The sequence below is a fragment of the Gymnodraco acuticeps genome, unplaced genomic scaffold (genome assembly GCF_902827175.1).
Source record: "Gymnodraco acuticeps unplaced genomic scaffold, fGymAcu1.1, whole genome shotgun sequence".
Taxonomy (NCBI): domain Eukaryota; kingdom Metazoa; phylum Chordata; class Actinopteri; order Perciformes; family Bathydraconidae; genus Gymnodraco; species Gymnodraco acuticeps.
Window position 1 is genome coordinate 165,939 of NW_022990305.1, and position 14,862 is coordinate 180,800.

The 14,862-nt window shown below is 39.9% G+C and overlaps 1 protein-coding gene across 2 annotated transcripts; it reads right to left on the reverse strand.

The window, feature by feature from the left end:
* Nucleotides 1-1,880: 1,880 nt before the first annotated feature.
* LOC117550349 (zinc finger protein 239-like) lies at nt 1,881-14,517 on the reverse strand. 2 transcript variants are annotated; one of them, XM_034222760.1, is made up of 4 exons: nt 14,198-14,517; nt 13,006-13,083; nt 12,608-12,666; nt 1,881-3,255 (listed from the first exon to the last, which is right to left on the reverse strand). In XM_034222760.1, the coding sequence occupies exons 3-4, from the start codon at nt 12,638-12,640 to the stop codon at nt 2,236-2,238; spliced, it is 1,053 nt and encodes a 350-aa protein (XP_034078651.1). In that variant the 5' UTR covers nt 12,641-12,666; nt 13,006-13,083; nt 14,198-14,517; the 3' UTR covers nt 1,881-2,235. The 2 variants fall into 2 exon arrangements, with proteins under 2 accessions (XP_034078651.1, XP_034078650.1); XM_034222759.1 differs by lacking the exon at nt 13,006-13,083 and having other exon boundaries at nt 14,198-14,513.
* Nucleotides 14,518-14,862: the final 345 nt, after the last annotated feature.

The following is a 14,862-nucleotide window of genomic DNA, read 5'->3' on the forward strand; positions in this document are numbered from 1 at the left end:
CCTGTAGCTCTCAAACCTGCACTCCTGCCTTTTTATTTTTTCAACTGATAACTTGCTAAGGCAAGTTGAGTCAATGTGACAAAATGTTTAAGTTGTCAAGACAGTGAATACATGTAAGTTTAACCTTCTAAAACTAGAAAAGCTGAGTTCAAAATCAAAAACGTGTCAGAGATCTTTGAATTAAAGAGACAATGTAACTTGACATAATTAAATGGGGCTGTGATGTTTTACAGTGTACATTTTATGCATTATTAAATTAATTCACCAAATAAGCTATAATTAAAATGTTACAAAAACGGTATAATTATAATTTATATTTATTCAGTTCATTTGAGTTAACTTAAAACAAAAATAAATTATGTAGTGTATAGGAGTTACAAGACAAGTGCATACAAGTACAGTGTCACAGATACACAGAAGACAGTAAGGTTAATTACATATAACTAATGACAAAATATACATGGAGACAAAAAAGAAAACAAAAACAGTGTGTGTGCGTTTGAGGGATGAGACAATCAGGATTCATCTTTTAGAGCATTTTATAACTTTTTAAAAACTAAAGATTCAAATGAAATAACATCAACACTGTGGGCGGCGCCATTTTACCGGACGTGACGTAAACCATGCGTTTGGTTTCGAGGACACGTTGATGTTCATGTTATTTACTGTAGTTACTCTATTCAAATATGCCTCATTGTATCGCGAAACATTGCCACAATTCTGATAGGAACAATCCACGGAATGCTCGGTTCCATCTGTTGCCAAAAGGTAAGCGTAGGAAGTATGTTCGGAGGCAGTGGCTAGCGAAATGTGGCCGGCCCGAACCGAAAGATCCACAGGCGCATGTATGCAGCGAACATTTCAAGTTTCCGGACGACTACTCTGAGAGTATGATAAAACATAACATGGGATTTATTGAACAACCATTACTTAATGGAGATGCAGTACCATCGGTCTTTCTGGTGTCATCACCGACCAGTTCGGCCAGTTGAGAAATCGCCCTCTGCAAGTGTGAAGCGACGGAGGACCAGAAGTAGTGCTCGGAGTAAGAATAAGGTATGTTATAGCGCATTTCCATTGCAGCGGGTAGCCCCGTTTAAACGTCCTTTATCGTCCAGGCCAGGCCAGTTTTTGGTGGCCTTTCCATATAGCGTAGTACCGGCTAGTGGGTATTTTCCCCCAGTTTTTCCGGCCCCATAAAATCGTGGTTCTAGGTACACCATTCATGTACAGGTCTTCCTACTCGCCTCCCGAAATCAATTGCACGAGTAAAGGGATCGTCTCCAGCAAGATCACCGTGCTGTTCATCCTCATCGTCACTGTCCCTGGATTCCTGACGGTTCTGACTACTTGGCTCGAACCTGTATGGCTGAATTCCCCCATCCAATCTCTTCATATTGCTCAAAACTTCTTCCTCGGCTGACGAGTCCGAACTCAAATACTCCGCCATGTTTTCGTGTGTTTACAAAGTGAACGCATGGATGACGTCACGACCATCACGTGACTACTGAAAATGGCAAAAATGGCAGCGGCCTGACAGAATATACAGGTTTTGATAAAAAAGAGCTATAAAATCATTATTTACCGGGGAATATCGCTGATTTCTTCAGGGTATGGTTTAAACATAATGTTTCACTAAATACTGAAGTTTTGATTAATTATCTAATGAGTGGAGCATTTCTTTAAGAGAAAAATGATTTAACCTGTTTTTTTTGGCAGTTGCTCTAATTATGAACACATAAATATATTATAAATAAAATAAAACGTAAAAAAAACAACATTTTCAGATGAGGCATTAAAAAAAATTAAAGCCTAAAGCAAAGTGATTGTAAGTAATTATAAAAAATTAAACAGTTTCTAATGATGAGTCAAAGAGTCTCTTTGTGTCGACAACTTTAATGAGAAAATAGAAAACAAGTTTTAAATTTACAGCTCAGATTATTACAGCAGCAAGACTCACATTTACTGAGAAAACAGAAAATTAACAGCCATCACAATGAAGTAAAATAATGAACATGAGATAATATTATATCAGAATTTCACTAGAACAATGTTTGTTCAAACAGAACAAGAACGTCACATATGTACTTTATCACTTCTCATACCTAACGTGTCTTAGTGTTTTGAACTTCACTCCGCGAGTGTTTTTTTATTTGTTAAGTGGTCCTTGGTATGAAAAAGTTTGAGAAACACTGGTCTAAGGGAAATGATCTGTTCACAGCTGTATGTTTTGTCTCAAGTGTGAATACGACGATGAATCTTAAGATAGCCTGAACTAGTAAATGACTTGTCACACAAATCACAGCTGTATGGTTTATCTCCAGAGTGAGTGCGCTGGTGAGATCTAAGGGTACTGATCTGAGTAAAGTGTTTCCCACATTGTTCACAGCAGTATGGTTTCTCTCCAGTGTGAATAAGATGATGCCTCTTAAGAGTACTTGATGTAATAAATGACTTGTCACACTGGTCACAGCTGTACGGTTTCTCTCCAGCGTGGATGCGCTGGTGGACTTTAAGGTCACCACAACAATAAAACATTTTCCCACACTCGTCACACCTGTGTGATTTCTCTCCTGTGTGAACACGATTATGGATTTTGAGTTCACCTGATCTGTTGTAAGTTTTCCCACACTCTTGACACCAGTATGGTTTCTCTCCTGTGTGAATACGATGATGGGTTGTGAGTTGACTTGATGAAGTGAACATTTTCCCACACTCTTCACACCAGTATGGTTTTTCTCCTGTGTGAATACGACGATGGATTGTGAGTTTATCTGATCTAGCGAACGTTTTCCCACACTCATCACAGCTGTGTGGTTTCTCTCCTGTGTGAATACGATAATGGCACTTCAGAAGACTTGATGTAGTGAATGACTTGTCACACTGGTCACAGCGGTAGGGTTTCTCTCCAGTATGAATGCGCTGATGAGATGAAAGGGTGCCTTTCTGAGCAAAGGTTTTCCCACATTGGTAACAGCTGTATGGTTTCTCTCTAGTGTGAATACGATAATGGCACTTCACTTGAAATAGAGTACTGAACGGTTTCCCACACAGGTCACAGTTGTGGGGTTTCTCTCCAGTATGAACTCTGTGATGAACCTTTAAGTTCCCAGTGGAGTTGAAGGATTTGTCACACAGGTCACAGCTGTACGGTTTCTCTCCAGTATGAACTCTCTGATGAACCTTTAAGTTCCCAGTGGAGTTGAAGGATTTGTCACACAGGTCACAGCTGTGAAGTCTGAGTCCTCTCTGGTTCTAAAGCAACAGACATAGAGAGATATTCATTAAGTACATTTTTTTACAATCTTTTGCAACATGTCTTCTTGAACAAAAAAGTGATTGAGCTATCATTTCAACTAATTCTCAACAAATGTTATTAAATAACTGTTGAAGAATCACTCAAATGAAGCAGTCTGCGTCTGTAGATTTCTCCTAAATTCACCAAAAGTTAGCATTCTAACGTAACATAAAGTACCGCGACCGCTGTTTGCACCATGTAATCAGAGGTATCGTTGGAAAGCTCTGTTTCTCCTGCACAATCTCATTGGATCCAAATATGGTTATTTCTTTTGTATCAGCAACCAATCGTGTACAAAGAGGTCTTAAACCAAAAAACGAAATCTCATTGACTGGTGTACATTTCTGACAATGTGATTCGTTCAGATGCGTCACGTGGTGTGCTAAAACACTTCCTGGTTTAGCTTTCGCTGGAAATTTAAAATCTCAAAATGGCAAAAGAACAGCGAAAAAAAACTTTCACAGAAGACGACAACCATTTTCACTTCCACGAAGCAAGATTAGACAAAAAACAAATGACCCCGAACATTAAATACCTTCACGGAGTGTGTCGAGGCGCAAGCTGTCATCTTGAGCAGTGGTTCCCAAACTTTTTGTGCCCAAGCCACACCAAAGGACAAGTAAAAATCTCAAGGCACACCTATTGTGCAAAATAGCCCTTATAACACGTGTTATCCCTCATATCATGTAAAATATCTGTAAATGTGCATAATTATTTGCTAATGCCAAATAAAATGTGACAAAGACAACTATATTACTCATGAAATATTTATTAACGAAATATTTCAGAAATTAATTTGAAACTTTATCAAATTAGGTTTCATCAAAGCAGCAACACACTCATTTAAACCAGACAGGTCACAAAATTAACATTTCAGCAATCAGCATTGAAACATGTGCTATTGTAAATATTTTGCCGACTTACAAATTAGTGAGATACATGTGCCTGTCGGGGTGCGCAGATTTTTTGTATCTTTGGTGGCACTGAGGAGAGGGCCACTCGCAAGTCCTGTTCAACAGAGAGCCGTGAGTCCCGTGACCTCCTGTTGTTCTTCATGTAAATCAGAGTAGAGAACGCCAACTCCAGAGATGGGGTCGTTACTATTTTTAAAAAATATATTACATATTACTTTTCAAAAAGTAATATATTGCACTTCTTCGTTACTATCTACATAAAGTAACTCGTTACTTTACTCGCCGAGCACGTACGAACTTGCGCGTGCCTGAGTGGCAATAACTTTCCTTACCAGCAGGCGGGGGTAGTGTGTATTTGTCATTCAAAACAGGCAACAACCGGAAAACAGAGAAGAAGAACAGACGACGTGATATATAAACAAACAACAAATAGCTGTGCGGTAGCTTCACCTTAGCATGTGTTCTTTGCAGGTGCTTGTTGAGGTTTGACGTGGTGTTTACAGCAGTGGATAACAGCTTCTGGCCTGGACACAGTTTGCACCTCACCTCCACCCCTCAAAAGTTATCGCTGACTCAGCCATGTTTATGCAGCACTGCACGTGGAGATGTGGACGCACAAGTCGCGCATATTACGTACATATAAACCTACAAAGTACTGATATTATAGTAAATTAAAAAAATATTATTTTTGTGTAGTTGTATATTGCAATAATAACGTATGGTTGTCACAAAATCCCACGGCACACCCGGACTTGCCTCACGGCACACCAGTGTGCCGCGGCACACCGTTTGGGAACCACTGATCTAGAGAACAGGAGGGTTTAGGTAGCGCCACACAGCAATCTTTAAAGTTATTTTTCTCAAAATGAGTTTTTTTTCAGAGTGAGACATTTCCACTTTGGTAGCACTTACATTTACCAAACCTTCCAGTAATATTCCAATCAATATTCTGAAGGTTTTTAAAGAAGGGTTTGTTCATATATAGCCTGAATTATAAGACATTTTATACCTAAAACATGGCAAAACAATTATATTTTAGGGCTGTTGACAGTATTTTCTGATTTATGGAGTGATAAAAAGAAATATCCAAAATCCCTTCAGTAAAAACTTTAGACTCTAGACTGGTGCACTACAAAATGAAACAAGAATTTTGAACCTGACTTTATCCAATGTTCAGAATTGTGTTCCTGAAATGTATGATAATATGCGCATATTTAAACATGCTATTTCAGAAAACTTGTAATACAAAACACAATTGTCTTAAAGTAAGTAATTAACTGGAGAAATTATAAGCTGATATCTTTAACCTGTAAGGCCCCATCAGCCCGCCGGCGGGGGAAAAAAACGCATAATCTGCAGGAAACGGCGTCTGAGGGCTTCTTACTATTTAATAAACTATGAATGGTTCATATCCATGTAACGGGAAGAGACTCAGCTAACTGATGATGTGAACCATTTTTAGCAAAAAAAAACACAAGGCAAACGCTGAGCCTCTGAATTAGCCCTGAGCGAAAAAATGCTAACGCCGTTAGCACAGAAAACACGGTATAACACCCTTATTACTTATCGTAACTGCACATCCAACATATCGATTAGCATCGTGAGAGTACACATAATCGATAGGTATCTATAGCATCACTCCATGATCAGAACTCGCAACATTATAAACAAAAACAGACATCACAACACGTGGCATTCGGTAGCCAAAACGGCAATATGTCTTACCTTTGTCGTTGTGTGATCAAAAGTTGTCTTCAATGGCATTAAAACAATAAGGTTAATCCAATGTGTCTGTGTCACTTTGAAATGATTTCTGATAATCCATCAGCAATAAAACTAGTTTTCAGATTTCAGAGCGTAAGATAGCTTTCGCTCTGGGCAAACTTCTCAATGGTAACGTTGGTGTGTATGTGGAAATTCCTCTTCGATTCTATTGGCTCTAACGGTTCAAAAGAGATGTCAATCATCAAAATCGACCCATGGGTTCCAGAGAAACGGCAAAAATGTCCATTTCCACCCAAATGACCCCAGAGGTGGAGTTTTTTGTTCTAAACCTCTCTAAAAAAGGTCAAATGTCACTTGTTTTGCATCAATCTTGATACAGGGTACTTATATATTGTACTTTGGATTCCTAAAGCTTTTAGTCTACTAACCCATCATCCAAGGGTGGTTCTCATTATAAGTAATGTTTTTTTTCCTTGGACGGACACTATTAATTTACTTTTTTTTTTACTATGTTCAATCTGAATTTACTTTACAATAAAAAAATTCTATATTGATTCAGACTTTTATACATCCAACTCACAGGTTTATCATTGCTTTGAGAGAAAAAGATTATTAATTTACCCCTTTTAGAATGGTTTTAATGGTGTGAAATCTAATCAAGTCTTAAATCAGACTTTAGTTCCACCTGGAGTAAATTCACCCTTTGTATACTGCCACCCTGCAGTATACAAAGTCATTAAAACTATCTGCACCTTTACCAGATTTGATAACACTTTAATGATCAATAATTATAAAACATATATATATTATTCATAATACATTTATTTTTCATAATTCTTAGTTTTTCCCCATAACTGTAGTTTTTTCTGACTTTCACATAATTCTGACTTTTTCTGAATATGATTATTAACCATTTTTTTATATTTACATATTTCAGAATTACACAGTTTTTCAATATTGAGATTTTTCCAAACCAGATATTTTCTGAATTATAATTTTGACTTAAAAAAAAAAATCAGAATTTTGACAATTGTTCTCCTACTTTTGACCTTGTCATTAGAATTTGGTTTTCTTTTTTATTTCCTCAGAATTGTTTTGGAAATCTGAATTCTGCCTTTTTCCTTACAATTTTGACTTTTTCCCCCAAAAATTATCTGAATTTTGACTACGGCTCTGGTTTCAAACAGAGGGTGAAAAGATGCAGCACAGGCAGTATGAGAACAATAAAGAGCTTTTTGAACATTAAAGCATGGAGACATGTCCCAGTAGAGACACAACATACTGATATACACCTGAACATCAGCAGGAGAGGACTCTGTAACCTGTTAAGCCCCCGCCGTCAGGGGCTACAGGCTTTTTTCCCACGAAACTGTGTCTCAGGGCTTCTTAACATTTAATAAACTATGAATGTGTCATACCCTCCTAACGGGAAGAAACTCAGCTAACTGACGATATGATACATTTTTACCGAAACAAAAAACACAAGTCTCACAAGAATGAGCCCTGAGCGAAAAAATGCTGACGCACTTAGCACCGAACTCTAGCTATACCGATCAATATACTTATCGGATCTGCACAAACAAGCTTAGCTAACAAGTTGAGATTCCAGAAATATAAAGTATCATCACTGAGTGATCAGAACTCGCTACAGGGGAAGCAAATACAGACAACACACAACGTAGCTTTAGGCAGCAAAACACGGAGATATGCTCACCTTTTGCTGTTATTCTGATCAAAAGTTGTGTTCAAGGGCATTAAAATGAGAAAAACACAGCTGAAGGTTAATCCATAGGTTAATCCAATTTGTCTGTCACTTAGAAAAAATTATTGATAATCCATAATTCCATTTTTATGTCAACAACTGAGTTTTCATGTTAGCTAATAGCTACTAATGATAAGAGTGTATGATAGCTTCCTGTTTTCGCTACACATCACTCTCACTCCTTATTTGGTAACGTGTGTGTGTATGTGGGACTTCCTCTCAATTCTATTGGCTCTAGCGGTTAAAAAGAGATGTCAATCACCAAAATCGACCAAGGGGGGCCAAAGATAGGTCAAATCTACCCAAATTACCCCAGAAGTGTTTATTTTTTTTGCAAAATCTCTCTAAAAAGCTCAAATGTCACTTGTTTTGCATCAACCTTGATACAGGGTCAGTGTTTCCCCTACCATTGTCTTGGCGGGGCGCTGCGCCCTGCCAACGGAGTCCCAAGCCCTGCCTGAAATTCAAGGTGTTTTTTTATTTAAAAAAATATATATATAGCACCAAATTGCAACTGAAGTAATCTATCTATGGTCACTTTTCACATTGAACATGTGCTTTTTAATTAAATAAACTAAACGCCTATGTTATTTATCCAATGTATGTGCATATTTCAGTCTCCACTGCTTTGCGTATTCACATTCTCCCTCCGCTCTGTTTCTGAAGGGCGGGGCTCGGCTCGGCTCCCCCCCCCCCCCACACTGACGGCCCGTACACACAGCAGCTTTTGGCGATTTGTCCACCGCTTCCAGCGCGTCTCCGCCCATTGACTTTGAATGGGGATGACGTCACTTTCCCTCGCTTGTCGCCGAACTGCATTGTGGGGGGGCGAGGCGAAGATTTCCAGGATTTCCAGGATTTTCAGGATTTCAAAGTTGAGCAATGTTCAACTTTTGAGGCTGAGCTGGAAGCGACAGCCAATCAGATCCGTTTATGCAAATCTGACAGTTCAAGCGCTAGCCAATCAAACCGCGTGCAAGCTGGGAGAGCCAGACTGTTCATTCTATATTCCACAAAAATGGAGGAGAACTTAGTTTTTGCGGTAGCAAATCACCCGGTTCTTTATGACCAGTCCCTATTTACTTACCGGGATACAAACCGGAGGAACCAGGCATGGAGGGAGGTGGCAGAGGCAGTGGGTGAAACTGGTAGGTTTTCGCTTGTTTGGGAATTTTATATCCAGTTTACTTCGTTGCTAGTTTACTTCGTTGCTAGCAAGCATAGACAGTATCATTAGCCAGCATGGAATGTAGCATACAATAGCACCATAAACATTAATCTCATAAATGTTAAAAATGTTAAAAGAAATAGTGGAGAAGAACCGGGGTTTTTTGCTTTGTATGTCGGGGGCGGGAGATTCATGTGATTGGTTGTTGGTCGCGAAATCCCCAAGCTTTCAGACACGCCCAGCTCCAAGATTTTCAAGATTTTTGAAAAGCTGCTGTGTGGACGTACCGTCATACACACACACACACACTCAAATGCACATGCCCACAATCAGAAACAAGAGCGGAGGAAAGGAGAAGAACAACAAAGTGTAAAAAAGTCAAACAAATCTGCATTATTGCCCCGAGCTCTGCCCGTTTATGTCCCCCCCCCCAGTTTAAAATTGGTTTATTATTATTTATTAACCGCAAGCCGTTATCGTCACGGAGGAGAAGGACACACACAGCCTGCCCAGGTGGACGCGCGCAAATGCGACAACGAACGTAGCGTGCGCATTCTAAAAATAGCTCACAGATGGTGAGCAGGCACCGCGGTTTTGAACTACAGTATTGAATTTGACAGAAAACAACAATGAAACGCCAGCAGAAGAATATTCTAATGAGTTGGGTGAAAAAAAAGACCGGAGATGTGAGTTGGTTTATTCAGTAAATTAGCTCAGGATAATTGGATGTTCTGTCTACACCTGTTGATGTGAGGCTAATGCAGGATTGGCTTGCTTGATGTTACCGGCATTTAGCAGCAGTGACTCAACAAATTGCCTCTTAAAATGTATCGTCAGCAATGTATGACAAGCAGACTGCTTGTTTAATGTTAGACTCACACCAATAGCTCAATATGATCATAACACGATTGCTTTCATATCAGATCAGAGCTGCCTCCAGCAATAGAGGGTGAGGCAGAGAGAAGCAGCAGCAGCACCGGGTTGCAGCGGGTATGTTATATGCTGTAGTCAGGTGATTTAAATGTATCAATGAAAGGAAGAATTGTAGGCTACATGATAAGAAGGGAATACAGTTTGAATAAAAGTAATAGTAAACAGTACAGTGCAACACTGTACTTTATTACTTTTTAATGTACAAATACTTTGTTACTGTACGAAGTTGGGGGGGTACCCGAGCAGCACCCTGCCAAGGCAGTAAACCTAGGGGAAACACTGCAGGGTACTTATTACATGTTATAGTTTGGATTCCTACAGCTTTTAGTATACTATCCCATCATTCAAGGGTGGTTTTCACTATAAGAAATGTTTATTTTTTGGACGGACTCTAATTTACATTTCTTTACTATGTTCAATCTGAAATTTCTTTACAATAAAAACATCTATTTCTACATCCAATTCACAGGTTTATCATTACTTTGAGGAAAAAGATTATTAATTTAGCCTTTTTAGAAGGGAAGATATGGTCATATGTTCTGGGAATGTCATTTTCGAGCCTGAGACCTGGAAAACACGCTCGGGGCTTAACAGGTTAAATCTGACTTTAGTTCCACCTGTGGCATGTACTACGAAGCCAGTTCAACCTAACCTGGATATGTTTGAGTTACCCGGTTTACCTAATCCAAAACAAACGCGCTCTAAACTGTATTTCCTTTCTCCTGTAATATGACTTGATCGCTTTAAACTCCGCACACTGAGCTCTGAGTTGATCTCTTATCCTGGAACCTAACCTGCTCCGGAGCAGGCTCGCCGTTCAGCATCAGTTACCATGGAGATCTAGCCCGCTAAGAAGAGAACCAGCGTCGTAGGACCGGAAACCCAGAGTTTTCCCTGAAGTTAGCTCGCTAAACGAAAATCCGGCTTCGTAGTACAGACCTCTGGAGTAAATTCACAAGCTACCCTGCAGTATACAAAGTCATTAAAACTAGCTGCACCTTTATCAGCTTTGAGAACACTTTCATGATCAATCATTATAAAACATATCATATATATTATTCTGAAATGGACCAATCTGCACAATGACTACTTTTACTGTCGCTACTTTAACTATATTTTGATAATACTTTATCTACTTTTACTTGAGGAACATTTGATTGCAGGATTGTTCCTACACTCTGGTACTTCTACTTTTATTCTAGTACAAGATCTGAGTACTTCTACTTTTACTCGAGTACAATATCTATACTTGTACGACCTCTGTTTATAGCCTATGAAAAAAACTATTAGAAAACAAAGGCTAAAACTAACATTAGCAGATAGTGACTATGTATAATAGTTAGCTAGTTCAACGATTCCTTAAATAATATTGCGACAGAAAAACGTTTCAGTGCACATCACGCTCTGCCGCTCCGAAAGGGAGCTCTGCTCTGTACACCTGAACGGCCCGTTCTAACAGCTGTTCACCAGCGGTCCAGTCTGTGCCACAGTGACACCGGACCGCAGAGTTACTATTAACGAACGCACCCGTAGGTAATGTAGCTGCTGAAGCTAGACCCTCATCGCAGAGCAGCAGAGTTCAGCCGACAGACAGGAAGACTCGAGCACACAACTTGCTCTTCGTTATAAAATATATATAAAAATAACACCATGCGCTTCATGATGGCACATAACAGCTCGCGGCCGCAGATTACTCCGGGTCCCAGACCCCTGACATACTGATACACACCTGAACCAAAGCAGGAGAGGACTATTTAAAGTAGAGACACCACATACTGATATACACATGAACATCAGCAGGAGAATACTCTTTAAAGTAGAGACACTACATACTGATATACACATGAACATCAGCAGGAGAGGACTCTTTAAAGTAGAGACACCACATACTGATATACACCTGAACATCAGCAGGAGAGGACTCTTTAAAGTAGAGACACTACATACTGATATACACATGAACATCAGCAGGAGAATACTCTTTAAAGTAGAGACACTACATACTGATATACACATGAACATCAGCAGGAGAGGACTCTTTAAAGTAGAGACACCACATACTGATATACACCTGAACATCAGCAGGAGAGGACTCTTTAAAGTAGAGACACCACATACTGATATACACATGAACATCAGCAGGAGAAGACTCTTTAAAGTAGAGACACTACACACTGATATACACCTGAACATCAGCCGGAGAGGACTCTTTAAAGTAGAGACACTACATACTGATATACACCTGAACATCAGCAGGAGAGGACTCTTTAAAGTAGAGACACTACACACTGATATACACCTGAACATCAGCAGGAGAGGACTCTTTAAAGTAGAGACACTACATACTGATATACACCTGAACATCAGCAGGAGAGGACTCTTTAAAGTAGAGACACTACATACTGATATACACCTGAACATCAGCAGGAGAGGACTCTTTAAAGTAGAGACACTACATACTGATATACACCTGAACATCAGCAGGAGAGGACTCTTTAAAGTAGAAACACTACATACTGATATACACCTGAACATCAGCAGGAGAGGACTCTTTAAAGTAGAGACACTACATAATGATATACACCTGAACATCAGCAGGAGAAGAATCTTTAAAGTAGAGACACTACATACTGATGTACACCTGAACCCATATCTAAATGTAAGAGTCTGTAAAATAAAAACCACAATGTTCAAGGTTGTTTATCCTTAAACAAAAGTACAGGTTTAAAGTCCTTAAATAACACAAATGTCCCCCAGTGTAAGGGATAACAGTGTTAGGAATATATTGTGATGAAGTGAACACTGACCTGAGTTCTGGGGGTCTCTTTGTTCTCCTCCATGCTGCTCCAGTGCTCCTTCTGGGTCTCTGAAATAAGTATGAACACTACAGTCAACACAAAACCAATCTACAGCTAAGAAGAAGCTTAACAGTAGAGGTGGGAAGAAATTAACTCCATCCTGCTAGGTTAGGGTAAGATGGAAAGGCCTGCACCTCACGAACATAAACTCCGCCAGCGGCGAACAATGTTTGTAGAAAACCACAGCGTCCCTACACCAAGCATCACTGATGTAAACAATTACACAGACGCCGCGGCTGTTCCCCCCGCTAACCGTAGTTCTGTCTGAGCGGTAGCATCTTAGCCGGTCTAGCTGAATGGGAGATTCTGGGATGTTGTCATTTAGCCATGATTCCGTGAAAACGTACCCACCACTCTGGGTCGACCGGAGTAGTCTTATGATGTCCATGTTATAGAGTGGCGAAGTCCCTCCCCTTCCGGGGGACCTTATTTTGGAAAAAGTATGCATTTAAGTCAATGGAGAGAGAAACATTATCTTTTGATCCTGTTTAAATTGTGCAACGAATTACACATATGATGTTTGTCAATTTAAAAGTTAATTTTGTAAAAATTGAAATGTGCCGTAAAACTGTGAAGTAACACATTTTTTTGTGTGAAGCGCTCAATGAACTACAACTCTGGTCATACGTCACCAACACCAAGATGGCCGTCCCGTTAGCACATTTCACCTCTTTCTTTCAGAATGAAGCGAAAAGTATTCAAATAGGTGAAAATCACAACAAGTCTGGCCATGTTGAGAACTGTACATACACAAACGGGGAGTTAGTCGGTTCCAGCATGCGGGACTGGCTTTACAAGGTGTTGGTGAATAACAGGAGTGTAATGTGTAACGTTAATGTCAGCTAGCTAAATTCACCTACGCGACTCTGGGATTTGTAGTCTTTCTAGTTGCATATTTTTCATAGTCTTATATTTCAACAGTTTTAAGACAAACTGTGACTTTTTTGACATGGAAATGATTTTTTAAGATTGACAAACATCATATGTGTAATTCGTGGCATCATTCAAACGGGATCGAAAGATAATCTTTCTCTCCCCATTGACTGCAACACATGATTTTTCAGAAATAAGGTCCCATGGGGCGGAAGTAGATGGGCGTGACTTCGCCACTCTATGAGTGAACGAACATTTGCTATGATGCTCGGAATAGCGGGCCTGTGTGGGCTAGCTGCTAGTCTAGCTCGGATGCCTCCGCGCTTACCCCTCTTGTGCTTCCTCCGTTTGTTTTGATGTTATTTCCTTGTCCAGCAGGAACTCACGACTGTACTGTATACTCCTGGCTGTACTATCGGTTCAGGATGTTAGCAGTGAACTAGACGAACACACGTTAAAAACACTAAAGACTCGGGAGAGCTAGCTACTGCTGTCTGTGCTGCCATCTTGGTTAGCCTGCTGTGAGGAATGATCGATGAACAGCTCCAAATTATAAAAAAGTACTAAGTATCATCAGTAGTAAAACAACTCAGTGTTATAGTAAAAGTACTCAGTAATCTCAGTAGTAAAAGTACACAGTATTATAGTAAAAGTACACAGTATTACCCGGTGTTTCTGCTACTCTTTGTTCGTCAGTTTGTTGATGTTCACCGACTAGCATTAGCCACCTAGCATGAAGCAGCTAACATCAGATAAGGACCCGGATGAAGAGGTGGAATTGTTCTGAAGCTCCTCTCGTCTCTTCTTCTCCTGAGAGGAACGGGTTATATTCTAATATATCACAGTTATATATTAATGAGAGCTGATAAAGACTCCGACCGATGGAAGCTTTACAACAACTGGATCCTGCCTGAGAGCATGGTCGAGAGCAGAAGTACCCGGATGTGGGCCCACAGAGCATGCGCAGTAGAGTTTTCCCTTAAGCCCCGCCTCCCATCTCCCGCTCTCTGACAGTCAGATTAATGGAGGCTCCGCCCATGTTGAGCTCCCGCCCATGTTGAGGTATTGCGCACTGCATTCTGGGGTACTACATGGATTGTGGGAGATTATCATATCACGTGAGGATCTCTTGAGGGTAAGGTGCCTGTATTATGTCGGTGGACAAAATGTATGTTTTTATTTTATAAGGACAATAACGTACTGTTGTGTTTGTTTGATGCTCACAGTCAGCAGCATGTTTTTTGTGTGATTGGCTATTTGTTTTATATGATTTATCAACGTGATCATCAATTATTTCACACACAGTGACGTCACAAGCTACCCACAATGCA